The sequence below is a fragment of the Triturus cristatus genome, chromosome 12, assembly GCF_964204655.1.
Source record: "Triturus cristatus chromosome 12, aTriCri1.1, whole genome shotgun sequence".
Classification (NCBI taxonomy): Eukaryota; Metazoa; Chordata; class Amphibia; order Caudata; family Salamandridae; genus Triturus; species Triturus cristatus.
The window spans coordinates 789,675,806-789,690,948 of NC_140595.1; the positions used below are offsets into that span (position 1 = coordinate 789,675,806).

Consider the following 15,143-nt stretch of genomic DNA (forward strand, 5'->3'; position numbering starts at 1 on the left):
GAGCTCTTCACTTTTTAGTGCTAATCAGAATCCAAAATAGCCTTGAAGATAGATGCCAACTTTCTCTGTGAAGATAAAAAGCTCTTCCGTTCCTTTCCGAAGATCTTTCGGGCGTGTAATGATTCCTGGAGCTTTGACGGTGTTTGCGTGTGAGGGCGGCTGCGCCTGGACCTCGCCTGACGTTCTAAGATGGCCGCCTTCGCTGCACGCGCTCGCACGTCGGTTGTGACGCGCACTGGCGCCCCGCCTGCAAGGAACGAGAGTCGTCGAAGCCCAGGGTGGGCACAGGTGTGTGTCTGCCGGATGTGGCCCCGGAGGGCGGGGACTGTACAGCCCACCTGTACCTGAAGGGGCTCGTCTCCGGTACGGCGGCGCTCACCGCGGCACCTGTTCACCAGCTCCCTCACAGAGCCGTCGGGGTCGCGGCAGCTCGTGCGTGCCCTCGTTCAGGTGAGGCCTCCTCCTCTCCGAGGCTGCGACTCTCTCCTTTCTGATGGCCTCACTGACAGACTGCGCTCGCGGAGACGGTTTGTTGACGGCCCCGGGGAAGAGCGGGGGCGTCGAGATGTCCGATGCCGTCGTCGGGGTTATTAGGGAGTGTCCGGTCCCGAATGAGGGGCAGAGGACCTGGTGTGTCGCAGCAGCCAGCGGAGACGCTCTCGTCCCACCGACCGACCGTTACTTCCAGACCTTTTCACCGCCCCCTTCGCGCGTCAGCGGCTCAAGGACACCTGGCATAGCCCGGCCCATTGCTTGCTTCTCCGAAACTCCCCGCCCTGGACCGCTGACCCCCGCCCCTGCGTTTCCCTTGGAGATCTCGTGCTCGCCTGCCCCGGTCTGTACTTCCCCCAACCGCGCCCCTCTGCCTTCTTCCTTCCGTCTGTTCACCCTGCCTGCATGGAGTCACATGCATGCCAACAATTTACAAGAGGAAAGCAGGAGATTAAAAAACAAGCAATTGGCAATGCAATAGGTCTCGCATTTGCGAGATTTTGAGCTATCGCCTTTGTATATGACAATGCCTTTTACTTATGTGTTTAAAAAACCTGCAATAATAAAAGGCATTGTCATTTACAATACCAATAGGTGAAAGTTTAAAAAATGCGAGACCTATTGAATTGCAAACGCTTTTTTGCCAGTGGCAAACTTTGGATGACACCCTCCTTTTCTGAGTAACAGCATGTGAACAAACCCCTGCTATTGCGCCAGAATTCCACATTTTCAGTATGCTGTCAACGAATCTATGTGGAAAAACATGAGGATTCTCAGAGGTTAGGAGCACCTCACGTAGGGCAGAAGGATGTCTGCACATGCGTGATGTGGGCAGCATACTGTATTTCCATAGTTTAGCTCTTCATTTAAAAACATCTAGTGCATTCTAGAAGTTGCAGTCTTCGTACGCCTCAAATAAGACAATTGCATCAAAACTCATGAAAATATGGTTTGTAAAAAGGATGCCCAGTATTGGGGGGTGTTGTCATCCTCTCATGAAGACATTTGGTCACATCGAGAAATATTTGAACATCAATAGAGCTGTAACAGCTGATGGGATAAAAAGGGGATGTCAAACTTCCGTAGCATTCCTAAGCCAGGATGTGCATTGTGCCCCCTACTCTACTAACAAGTCTTTGTGCCCCTCACTTTATTCCCCTACCCTTCTGCGTCCCATTACGTAGTAGCTAGGGTTGCACATGACGTAAAACCACACTAACAACCCATGGCCCATTCACAGAGGCCGGTGCCTTAGCACCTAGAAAACCCGTGTTCCATAGCGAGCGTTATATTAAACCCATACTCCTGTTTCGTACAGTATTCTCAGACGTTGAAGACTGTTTATTCTGGTGATCGTGGGGAACCACTTGTGTGATTGCAGAACTGAGTAGCCATCGTATCAGCCCCCCTCCCGCACAGAGATCTTCGACCCCAACCATCTAACAGCATTTACAAATAAAAGATCTTCACGTCTACACACTTTTAAACTAACTTTTAGAGTGTCAAAGTGTTTTGAGGGGGCAGAGGCGCTATACAAATGACTTGCACGACAAGATGGCTTGCAGGCACTGCCTAGTGCAAGCTCCCACTGCTTCTTTTCAAAGCTTGTCTGGAATTTTACGAAAAAAAAGTGTTACTTGAGCTGGATATTGGTTAATGAACACCAATGTGTAGTTCGCTCACTTATGGGAAGGAACCTCCTTCTTATCTGGCAGTGGAATTAAAGGGAACTGGCCCAATCACAAAACACACTTTAATGAAGTGCTGAAGGAATGCCAAAACTGCAACCAGGGCAAAGGCAAGTTGAAATGCAAGTAGTTCACGAAAGCTGGCGAGCGGCCCAGGCGCACTGTCAGACGTGGAGGGTGCACAGCTCTGCTGTTTACAGGCACAGGCTTGGGAAGCCCAGATACTGCAGAGCACTCAAGCCACAGAGTAACCCCAGGCTGTGCAACAGGCATGCCTAGTGTACATGTAATACTGTTACACAGGGGAGCTGAGCAGTAGACCTGGTCTAAGATGCATGTGGGTAGCCATGGACAGATTTGGTACGGAGAATCACTAGCAGCAGTACTGTGATGGACCAGAGTAGCACATTAGGAAATCTGCTGCTGTGAAGCGGGCATGTGCATAAGCAAGTCCGGGCTATGCAAGCAAGCATCAACGTGTGCTGTGAAGCAGACATTTGTATAAGCAAGTCCGGGACTATGTAAGCAAGCATCAACATGCTCCGTTCTAGTGCTCTGAAGGAGGTATGTCTGTGTGCAGCTTCAGTACTGGGAAGCATCAGGGGTATGCGTGCACAGGAAGAAGGAACTGGTGCTTGGAAGCTGTGTGATATGATGCAGGCTTGCTAAGGATGCAGGTGTTATCACAAAGAAGACAGGCTTCGACTGAAGCTCTGGGGCCATGAAACAGGCATGCTGTGTGGTAGCTCCGTCGCTGTGGAGTAGTTATGCTGATGGAGTAACTCTGTGACAGTGACGCAAGAGATACCTGGGCAACAGTTGTGGTTACGTGAAGCAGGCATGTCCGTGGTGCTTCTCTGGTGCTATGAAGCAGGCATGCCCTCTGTGCTTCTCTGAAGCAGGCATGCCTGCTGTACTTGTCTGTTGCTATGAAGCAGGCATGCCAAAGGAGTTTCTCTGGTATTGCGCTGCAAGCTGTACCGGGGAAGTAGCCCTGATGTGGAGAAACAGACACGTCTTGGCAAGTGCTCTTGGACCAGGCAGACCCCACGAGCAGACCGAAGGGGAAACAGGGCCTACGAGGCAGCCCTGGTGCTGGTGAAGCAGGAATGCACAGGGGGCGGGGAGGACAAGCCTGACTCTGAAATGCAGTTATGCATGTGAGAAGCTCTGGTGATAGAGAGCAGGCGTTTGGAGGATAGGACTAGTGTGCAGCAGGCATGCCTCACAAGTAGCACTGACGCTACGAAACGAGCTTACCTTGGTGCTCTTATAGTGATGTGAAGGCGCGTAGCAAGCATTGCTATGGAGCTATGAAGCAGGCACCGCCAATGAGAAGTTCCTGAAATGTGAAGCAGGCATGCTTCTCATTGGAATAGCTCTGAGGGCTGAAACAATTAAATGCGAGTCCTATGACGTGGCTGCCATTGTCCTGGCTGCTTGAAAACCGAAAGTGCCCATGGCGTGCTGAGTGTAAGCAAAGCGCTTCGTGGCGCCAGAAAGAAACGGGATGGGTTAAAAAAATGAATGGCGCATGGCGTGCAGAATGTTAGTAAAGCACATCATGCTTGCAGGAAGAGAAACTCACTGAAGAAAATAGTGCTTATTAGACTAAATAACATGTACTGTGTAAGAAACCAAGTAAAGGGGCCAGTAGCCATGGGAGGTTACAAATGAAGACATGGCCGTACTATGGAGGGACTAATAACAAGCCTATTTAGGAATCAGAAGACGGCATTTAGGAAGGACAAAGATACAAGCCGATGAAAAATATGAGCGGGGGAGTGGGCGGGGCTTCTCTCCTGTACTGAACTACCACAGATCATCCCCAGAACAGCGCTTGTGCGCTGGCTCAGGCTCAACCTAAAAAGTACATAATCAGGATGTATTTTACCCAGTGACTTCTACTGAAACATGGGCAATTTCAAGCCAGAGACTGGCAAATTAAAAGAGTCTATGTTTAAAAAAATAAAAAACAGAATCCTCCCGTCAGAATGTGGGCGACTGGCATGTATGGAGTTAGTCCATGCCTTTCTCTATGGTCACTTTCTGCAGCCATCAGCATGTCCCTCGATCAGTATACACTTACTCCCTCAGCACCTGCTACCCCACCTGTAGAGATAGTCTGTGTACTTCCAGCCTGCATATAATTAATGCATATCTCATTCTTTCATCCCTTTCTGCAGCTATCGGCGTGTCCATTACTCAATAGAAGCACTCCCCTGAGTCCCTGCTGTCTTCCTGAATCAGGGACTCTGGACTAAGGTCACACATCCTCATGCCATGACCTCCATTGAGTTAGTTTTTGCATATCTAAATCTGTTGAAATTTTCTGCACACCTCATTCCATGACCTCTATTGAGTTAGTTCATGCATATCTAAATCTGTGGAACTTTTCTGTACACCTCATTCTCTCCCTAACTGGTACACACTGCCTCAGACGCTGTTCCAGTATGGGAGCCTGTGCCCTACTGCCTTGAGTCTACATTGGGTTTATTCACGCATATTTGAGTTTGTTACCTTGTGGTCAGCAGACCTCGGGCTGTAATCTTTTTGTGGCTACTGAATCCTGTTCTTCACCAAAAGAAGCTCATTACCGTATTTAGTTACAAGATAAAGGGGTTATCCCAGACAAGTCACTAGGACCTGGGTAAGGTACGGTACAAGAAAAAATGGCCCCAGTGGACACAAGTTTGAGAAAAGTAATATAAACAACAACAACACCACCTGTTAAAGCAATTACAAACAATATTATTTATGTTGAACACATTTTATTTATGTGCAACATGGAATCTCATGTTCACAGACGCACCATTCGTTAAATTTAAATTATATAGGGGTGCCCCAGCAGGAAGGGAGGGGTAAGTACAGCAATATGCAGATGTGAGGGTAAGTGAGAGAAGGAGGGCAGTGAACAATATATACATCTCAATCATGAAAAAAGCCAATCCAGCCGTATCCAAGGCTTCACCTATTTATAACACCAGAATGTTAGAACAGATGGGGGGACACAGTGAATCTATCACGGCTGTCCACAAAGGTAAACACAAAATATAGCCGTTGATGTTTCAACCTTGGAATTGTGTGTAGGCAATTGGAGTCCGTACAGTAGGGTCTTCATCAGGACTAAGAGGGGGACACCTGCAAACAATCAAAGGGACCTTAATTATGTACAGGTGTTGGAACAACAATGAAAATGTAAAGAACTGTGTAAATATAGGCATACAAATTACCCAGTGCCACCGGTACACGCGGTGGAGCGATCGATGAAGATGGGCCTTCCGGCTCCTGTCAGAAAGGGACGTGATATAGGCTGAAAAAACAAATGTGTAAATATCAGCATCTAAAACGTGTGGGGCATATGAAGAAACAATATGAGTCTTCCAAAGACAGGCCACAGTACCAGTGAACAATCACTTACTTATTTGATTTAAATCCAGTCTCTCTTCTGTTTATCTTGGGCTTGAGAAATCAAAAGCTCCATGTATCTACACTAAACATGAAAGGATTAACGAATAACAACCCACACCACCGAAGGATAGGCTAAGACAAACTATGCGATATAACCCTCATGTGAGGAGAAGGCAAACATACCTCGTTCCTTAAAGCGCGTCCCTGTCACAGTAATGTAACATGAGCACTGAGCTGACGCTGTATAAATACTAGCTCTGTCGGCCGAGAAACGTGCTATGCTCGAGTGAGCAGCAGCTGAGTGCTGATCGTACTTCATAGCGGGGGAAGCCCTGAGACCATGGAGCAAACACCGGCAGCTGATCGGAAAGATACAGCTTGTCACGGCTGTGCTCAGGAAGAGAAGGATTTCAACGTGAAATGAAACCAGGCATAATGCAAAGTCCGGCAGCTGATCGGGAAGGTACAGCCCGTCACGGCTGTGCTCAGGAAGAGAAGGATTTCAAAGTGAAATGAAACCAGGCATAATGCAAAGTCCGGCAGCTGATCGGGAAGGTACAGCTCGTCACGGCTGTGCTCAGGAAGAGAAGAATTTCAAAGCGAAATGTAATCAGGCATAAAGCAAAGTCCGGCAGCTGATCGGGAAGGTACAGCCCGTCACGGCTGTGCTCAGGAAGAGAAGAATTTCAAAGCGAAATGTAATCAGGCATAAAGCAAAGTCCGGCAGCTGATCGGGAAGGTACAGCAATGGCATTTGTCACTCCCTTACATGAGAAGACAACGAGGCGTACAGGCAATGACATTCACCAACATAGGACAAATAACCAGCATTGAAAATGCAATAGGTCGCGCCTTTGATTAAGTTAAAGCAATTTCCTTTGCTAATGGAATTGTATAGCAAAGCAAATGGCTTTAACAGAATGAAAAGGCGAGACCTATTGCATTTTTAATGTTTGTTTTCCTTATGATTTTTTTTCAATACATGTATATGGTGACTGTTAGACTTTACATGACTCCGCCCCTCTTGACTCCACCACTTTTCATATGCCACACATTGATCCCAAATACAGGGGTTTCCGGGTATTTTTTTGTTCTTGCAATTCCAGCACTGAACCCAGCACAACTTTTCATGCCATCAATAAATCGTTGCGACTGGAGTAGGTGATACTAACACCTGTTGTTGTAATAATGTGGTGCCTAGCTGTGAACCACCATGTCTCTGGCAGCAAGCACTATATAAAACGAAATTTGAGATCTGTGCCCTTACCTGAGAGCAGATTGCCTCAGTGTCCATCCGTGCGGCCGCTTGTAAAGCTCTCCTGGGTGACGCTATAGTCTCTTGATGCTGTGGGGGGTCTAGGTGGCCCCAAGGTGCACGGCGTGCACGTGTCCACATCTGTCCAAGATGCGAACACTGACTCCTGAGCAGGATGCTCTGTGGAATCAGATGTCCCCCTCGAGCATTCCAGCGGTCTGTCCCGTTCACTGCTTGGACCCTGGGCCTCCCAGGAGCCCAGGGATGTGACAAGCGCCAGCAGACGGGGGGCAAAGAGCAGCGTGCACCACAGGAGCAGGACTCTGCTACCGGCCGGGGGGGGGGGGGTTAATGCAGGGTTAATGTCTTCAGCTCAAGTCAGAGGCTGCGCTAAACGCACGGTACTGTTACCAAGTTTCTTAAACTCTTTAAACAATAACTGCGCGTGCCTGTGAGTTACCAGTCACCCACACACTGAAACGCGTACATTCCTGGATCCTGAAGTGCACTGTGCTGTGGAGCTCCGCCCTTGCCTTCTCCCCATTGGTTAAATCCTGACACATCTTTCGAGTTGTAAACGGGTCGGCCAGCCTGTGTTTTCAAGTTGAGCCTATGCACTGCCGGGATATGTAGTGAGCTCTACTCTGCCCAGGTCAAACGCTACACCCTTTTGAACACACGGTGAAACAAACAATAATACAAAAAGAACCAATATGAAGTGATTGAAAATGCTTGGTCTCCTATACTTCTTTTGCCAGAGCTTGAAATGTTTGGCTGCTTTTCTCTCAGCGGAAAACTATTAAAAACTCAATGTCCCAGAATCCCTAGCAGCTATTCCTATTGCATCCCTCCCAGATTTGCTCAGAGTAACTGTTGCCAGAGAAGCACTTCAGAAACTTTCAATGCTTGGTAAATACCGGGGCTGCTATTAGGTAGCAACCTGTCTCATACAGAGGCACCATGGATATTTAGTTTATGCATCGTTTCAAGGAAGAATCCACCAGCAAAATGGGGGTGAAGCCAGCAACCGGGCCAAATATGGTGAACATCCCCTCAGAGGGAGCCTAGGAGAGCAGGGCTCGTTCTGTCCTGTCTCCGACTGTGATGGCTGACTCATGCTTGAGCGATGTGGTTCTACCGGTGTCTGTGGAGTCACTGCAGGTGGTACTCGGGTTGATGGCGCTTGTTTCACTTGGAGAGAGTTGGGACCAAAAGAAGTTTCCCTCAGCCTAGGTGGGGTGCAGGAAGACAACATCCCGCCAGAATAGCATACCTTACCGTACAATACCATCAACCGGAAACTATAGAATAAGCTAAAATGTAGGTGAAATACCTTGTGTCATTCTGAGATCATATCTTTTGGCAACAGCACAAGACAAGTGCCTGAAAGGTTCATCTGATCCCCTGGACTCCAGCGCACACCTCTGTAAGAGTGAAACATGTTCCCGCAGACCTCTGTGGAGGGTGGAAAGAGAAACAGAGATCGCAAAGAGTTCTTGTCCAAGATCACTCTGCCGGTTTGAGGGGCCCTGTGATCTCTTGGCCCTATTAAAACTATACCCGCGCCCCCAGTGCCCGGTCGTAACATCCAAAACCCCCACCTCCCCCTTGTGAGTACCCCCATCTTCACCCATTGTACTGCTGCTCTGTCGATGACCAGAGCACTTGTGAAACTAGCCCCGCCCCCGGTGGCAACATCAGTAGCCCCAGTACTCCCCCCAGAGGACCCCCCCCTCGCCTATACTCACTGTGAGCCTCCTGAGCACCTATGACACTAGCCCCGCACCCTGTGCCCAGTGGTAACATCGGCCGCCCCTCTCCCTACCGAGGTCCTCCCCCTTCGCCTGTACTGACTGTGTCGCTGTTGTGCCGACCTCCTGAGCGCCATCCCTATGTTCGCGGGCCTCTTGCGGAACAGGTCTGCTAACATATACATAGGGAGTCTACCAAACTGAGTGTGGTGTCCCCACGCTCTGTAGTAAATAAAACAAGTGAAAAAAATAGGAAAATTAAGAAGTCAAGTCTCAACCAAATCAAAGTGAAACAAAAGAGAAAGAGAGTAATAAACAATAAAAAACAGAAAACAATAAAGAAATAAAACAATTAGAAAATAGTCAAGTAGGATAACATGGGATTAAGGGCTCTGTAAAGAAACAAAGAACAGATTCAAATTATTAAAGGTATGTCTCGATAAAAGTAAAAGAAAGACACGTGATGATTGAAAGTATAGATGAGAGATAAACTAAAGCAAGTGGGGTTGAGGCAGCGCCCATCCCCCTACCCTCCGTCATCACGGCACTGCTGGGGGTGGGGGGTACAGGCCTGTTGGCTGGCAGGAGGGGGGTTACACACTCATCTCACTGATCGTATCGCCCCAAGCTCCCCTCCAGCTCCATGCTCAACCCTAGAGTGAGGGTGTATCTGCGCCAGGGTGCCTCCTTCCACAAGTGTTTCCCGCCTGCACCCCTGAGGCCTAGAAGCCCCCGCTGCCCGCAGAGACCCGGAGCACAAAGTGCCTCTCAGCGGAACAAAGGAGGTGGTTCCAACTCTACTGGGATCTACAGCAGCCCTCCCCCTAGCTGTCTTTTTAATTTTCTTTGATCATGTGTCTTCTTTTCACACTCATTCTCCACACCCCCCTTCCGCCCCCCACCTGCTGCGTTGCCCAAAGCAAAACTGCATATTAAGAATAAATCGGTGGACCGTGCATTCTGTGTGGTTGTTCACGGGAAGGACGGCTGGGGAACCCGGAGTACACCGGGAGCATGCTGAAAGCACATGCAGGAGTGCACCAACTTGTCATGCTCACTTCTCCTGAAGTACTTCTGCCTCACCCCCTACTTTCTCTCCATCCAGGGAGAAGTGTTCTCTGGGGGAAAAATGGGAAAATAGGTTCTGCGAGGCCGGCAAGTGGCAAGCAGATGCCGTTCTAGTAAGCGATCTCGGAGTCATACTATGATTTAAATGGACTGGTCGTGGACAGTGGCTCGCATGCCGTGGTCATATGCCGGGAGCCGCAGAGGGGTCTGCACAGCGCCAGGCACTCTGAGCACTGCTGGGCACCGGCAAAAGATCTGCTTGCTGCTGAGACCTGATATCCACACACTGGCTCAGACCAGGCATCTGGGCACTGGCGAGAAATCTGCACGCTGCTGAGACCAGACATCCATGCACTACTGGGCACTGGCGTGATATCTGCACGCTGCTTAGACCTCATATTCATATTTGTAAAAATAAGGGTACCCCTGACAAAAGTTCCTAATCAGGGTGTATCAAATAATTGAATTCAAAACAACTTAGGAACATAAACATTAATAAATGCGGACCTGAAAAGCATACACAATATTGCATACATACACCATTGGTTACAAAAATAGATATTTTTTATTTTTCTTATTTTGTGAATTAATCTTACTTTTCATAATTTAAAGACAGTACAAAAACATCAAAAGTATCTACTAGAGGTAATGATGACCTCTACATTTCAACGTTCAAAATATTTACACATAGACATATTTCAATCATATTTGGAACAAAAGATAAAATAGTTTGTATTCTATCTGAAATTCATTAAACATTCATCAAAGTTATATCGGACACATTGAATATTGTTTCATGTTGTTGAAAACAATGTTTTGAGGCATGGCTCTTGCAAACTTTAAATCCTATGCGCGTTTCGGCTTACAGCCTTCATCAGGACAAGGTATATGTAGACAAAAACATATATCAGTGTTCAAATTGGTCCTATTTACACAAAATTTATTTATTTTAATTAAAAAACACCCCCCAAAAATTGGGGTATTCATAGAGACCTGAATTTCATTTAACCTATCAATATGTGAAAAAACGACAATAATCTCAAAAGAGATTTCTCTAAAAACATAAAACAATTCATTGTGAAAGGTATTTACACATTCCCTCAACAAAAGATACCTCAGAACCAGCAACCCGTGCAACATTCATAGAATGAATATTCAGAAAATGAATAGTGTCAATAAAGGAAAGAATGTGACAGAAAACGAGTGCTTATTTAAAGAAATCTAACTTTATTAGCAGACAAAACAATCACAGGTGAGTACCTCTATATCTTTTATGGGGTATTAGGGCCTCCCAACCGCTTCAGATATGACCTATATATGGATCTTCAAATGGTAAGCAAGGTTCTATGGATCAGTGGAATGAGAGCGGATGAAGTTGATTCTATCCAAATAAATATACAAAGAAATATAAATATAAATTATTATATTTAATTTTATATTTAGACTTTAATATCCTGTCCATTTCTTAAAATGATGTTCGATAGATAGGCAAAAGTTCTCCTACTAGCCTCTATAGTTTCTCAAGGTTTGCATCTAAAAATCCGGTCTGCTAAATCAATGCAAATATTCTGAAAATCAGGGAAAATAGAGCTAAAGATTTGATTTACAAAACATGTGAATGGAAAAAATTCTGTTATATGATCAAGTCCGAAAACATCATATGTATTTTATTCTCTATCTACATCTAAAGCTCAATACAGAGATAAAAGATCATCTAATCCCCAGATAGAAAAACTTGCTGTACCAATACTATCGGGTTGTGTTTAATTGAACAAAAACCTTAGTTGTTGTTCAGTGCGTTAATTATATGATGCTGATGAACGAAGATTGGCCTCTCATATCTTTCTGTTGTTATAAATTCAGCAATTCTCTATCTCAATGGGGGGATTTAAAATATATCTGTGCTTTCTGATTCAAATTGTTATATACAGATAACATATAGAAAGCAACATCCAAATAATACCTGCTCCGGGGTGTTTTATTATCAGAGTTGCCAATAACCGTGGTGGCAATATTGAAGCGTAATACACAATTCGCCGTAGTTACTGTGAAAAGGGGGCAAGCAAACTTACTATGTGATAAAGATATTTGAAAAGAGAAAGGCAGGTGATATAGTTGTTGCATATTAATGCTTACCCGCTATATATAATCTTGCAACCGAAAAATTAGTTCTGTTGTAATAGTTCCAACAAGTATATCGACAATGTTCCGTTGTATGTACAACCACACTACTTTATTGTTGATACATGCGTTTATATCTGAAAAATAATGGACAGAATTACTAAGTGCCACCCCAACAGAAACAAAAAATATGTTATCTATTGCTTGCGAACCCTGTATTAAATCGAAACTAACATATTTACCGTATTTAGGGCTTGTAATGCAGCATTGTAAGTACGGGTGTGGAGAAACTCTCGCTCGATGGAAATACCGAAGTTGCCTGGTAGGCGCCAACTATTCGAGTGTAAATCTTAATCGCACTTTAAATAGACCGATAGTAATGGAGAAGCGCGCCAAGCTGGGCGAAACTCGTCCAAATAACCCAGAAGTGGATAAATGTGAAATTAGTGCCAGTCTATTTACTGGCGTTTTGTGCTAATGTAGCGGCCATTTTGGAGTTTTTTTTCTTATGAAAGACATACATCATAGTTAGTGTAAATTACAAAAAAAGGGAGGAGGAAAAAGAAAATAATTATAAAAAATAAAAAAATCACGATCATAATTTATTTTTGTAGCACAATTATGTTGAATCGTTCGTGCATGGAAAATTGATAAAAGTTCTCTCCTATATGTCCATGTCTACAAATTCTCATTGTCAGGATCAGTCTATATTTTGGCGTGGTCTTGCACCATTTCTGCCAGAAAAAACAGTAACACGTCAGAAGTATAGCTTTTAACTTCGTATATGTACGTCTGCACCACAAAACTTGCTGGGCAAGATATGCTGACACTGCGAATAGCCCATAGATGTATATTATGAATTAGCAACAATATTTCTGAAGATATAAAGTCTAATCAGAAATATATGGGTAATACCCATATATATATACATGTGCCCACAAAGCCTTGTAAGCAAATGGTGCTAGTTACGAGCGAACCGTTGTAGAATGTTTACTGTCATATAATGACAGTGCTTCTTGGGGCACGTAGTCTATCTTCCAAACATACATGCCTATCAGTCTTTGCTGACAATCTATGTCAAAATCAGCTACAGTTATATTTTAACACCTGTTCCCAAGGGATTTCGTTGTTCATGCCGTTTTCATAGGTATTTAAAATAAAAATCCAGTAAACTTCTCTACACTTACAGATATTAGTGCTCAGCACCCCAGCATTAATGCGTATTTTTTCTAAAATTACCCATCTTATTTCGTCTGCATTGTGCGGTGCTTCCATATAATGTTGTACTAATGGAGCTTGGCTTTTCTTGGTGCGGATTGCTGACCTATGTTCTGTTAAGCGTGTCGACATAGTGCGAGCAGTTTCTCCGACATAGCCTTTGTTACATGGACATAGGAGTAGATAGATAATGTTAGATGTTTTACAATTAGTTAACTTCCTGGATGGTAAATGGACTTTGTTAAATGCGAAATCAGAGGTTTCAATGGCAAACTGGCAAGCCACACAAGAGAGGCACCTAAAATTGCCTCTTGGATTTGTAGAGCCAGTGATAGATGTTTGAATCATTTTAGATTTAGCTGGCATCCGAAATCGAACAATCAGGTCTTTAAGATTCTTATTTTTTCTGTAAGCGTACAGAGGTTTAGGTATTTCTTTGCCTTTGGGTCTAGTGGCATTAAGAATATGCCAGTTGGAGTTAATGATATGACGGATCTTCTCATTCATCGTAGAGTGTCTAGTTACAATTCTGGAATTAGTTTGTTTAGATTGTGGTGTCAACAAGTGTTGCCTGTCAAAAAACCGTGCACGTTTGTATGAGTCACGTACTAAGCGTCTTGGGTAACCTCGAGCTAAAAACTTAGCTTTCATCTCTTCAGCTCGAATATCGAAATCCTGTACATTGGTACAGTTCCTACGAAGTCGTAGGAACTGTCCAAAAGGGATACTGGTCTTTTGTATTTGAGGATGGTAACTGTCAAAATGGAGCAAGGTATTACGGGCAGTGGGCTTAACATAGAGGTCCACCTCTAGGTGGTCTTCTCTATTGTGGATCACTATATCCAGAAACTCTACTTTTTGGTTGCTTGTATTAGCTATGAAAAAAATATTCTCATAACATAAATTGAGCCAGGAAACAAAATCTGTGATGTCTGTACTATCATCTAGCCAGATGAAAAAGATGTCATCTATGTATCGAGACCATAGATATACGGACTCACTGTAGGGTGCAATTTCATTGTGGATATAATTTTCTTCATATAGAGCCATGAAGATATTCGCTACTGTTGGAGCACAGAAAGCCCCCATGCTGACGCCCTTTGTCTGTTTATACAGTGCACCGTTAAACTCAAAAGTATTTTCAGTGAGCACAACACGTAAACACTCGAGAACAAATAATCTAGGGCAATCGATCTCAAAAGTACTAATAAACCAAGTGACAGCTTCTATGGCTCCTTCCTGTGGGATATTTGAATATAAGGCTTCGATATCCATAGTTACCATAGTGTGTCTACTAGCATTGAACTGAAGATTTTCAACCTTATTTATAATGTCTCGTGTGTCCTTGACATATGATTGAATTTGTGGGACATAGGGTCTCAGAAGAGTGTCTACGTACTTGGATAGAAGCTCCGTCACAGACCCAAAGGGGGTCACTATGGGTCTGTACGGATGATCCTCACTGTTTTTATGGATTTTGGGTATTCCATAAACCGCAGCCATTTTAGGTTGTTGGACATTTAGGTATTCCCATTCTTTCTCACATATCCAATTACATTTCAATTCTCTAGTGGTTATTTGAAGTATGGATTGTTGTACTGCAGCATTAATAGTTAGTCCTGTGCAAGCCACTCTTACTAATGTGTCTCCTAGAAACATGTGGTCCTGCACAAGGTCTATCTTTGCATCTCCTGAAACCCTTCCACTGGCCAATCACTCTACCTCAGCTGAGGTACTGTAGATCCCACACATTAACAGGAGGCATCCTTGTGCAGATATTTTGTGTCGTGAGGTCATGCTTCAGATGGGGGTGCTACTATACTCCCCCCAGGCGGTATATTTGGCTGCTTGGCCTGCTGTGTGCTCCACAGTGTCTAATACATGTGCATTTGGATGGCGTGACAATACATGATACACGTCTATGTGGAAACAAACAAGAGAGAAGTGTCCAAATGGCATTCCTTTGCCGCCCAATCACATACAACTTGGTGTTGGGTGACCATGAGTGAACTAAGAAGTGGCCGGAGAGAGAAGAAGAGGGTCACCAGCTTCATGATGGAAGAGATGAATTTTCAACGGAGAGTTGTTTCTTGACAATGTCTTCAGCTCTTTGGGTCTGCAGATCAACAGTTGGCTCAC

The 15,143-nt window shown here is 44.9% G+C and overlaps 1 protein-coding gene across 5 annotated transcripts in view; it reads right to left on the reverse strand.

Moving 5' to 3' along the window:
* The window catches only part of LOC146782854 (uncharacterized), a 32,650-nt gene extending 25,317 nt beyond the window's left edge, over positions 1-7,333 (reverse strand). The window contains exons 1-3 of one of the 5 annotated variants that reach the window (XR_014971920.1): positions 6,859-7,333; positions 5,414-5,493; positions 4,938-5,321 (exon numbers count right to left, since the gene is read on the reverse strand). Coding sequence is in view for 1 of the 5 variants with exons in the window: in XM_085636872.1 (XP_085492998.1) it covers positions 5,414-5,493; positions 5,775-5,910 (216 nt within the window). In the remaining 4 variants the exon portion in view is untranslated. Of the gene's footprint in view, positions 1-4,937; positions 5,322-5,413; positions 5,494-5,774; positions 6,173-6,858 lie in introns of those variants that run through there. The other 4 variants (XR_014971923.1, XR_014971921.1, XM_085636872.1 and 1 more) reach the window with 4 other exon arrangements.
* Positions 7,334-15,143: the final 7,810 nt, after the last annotated feature.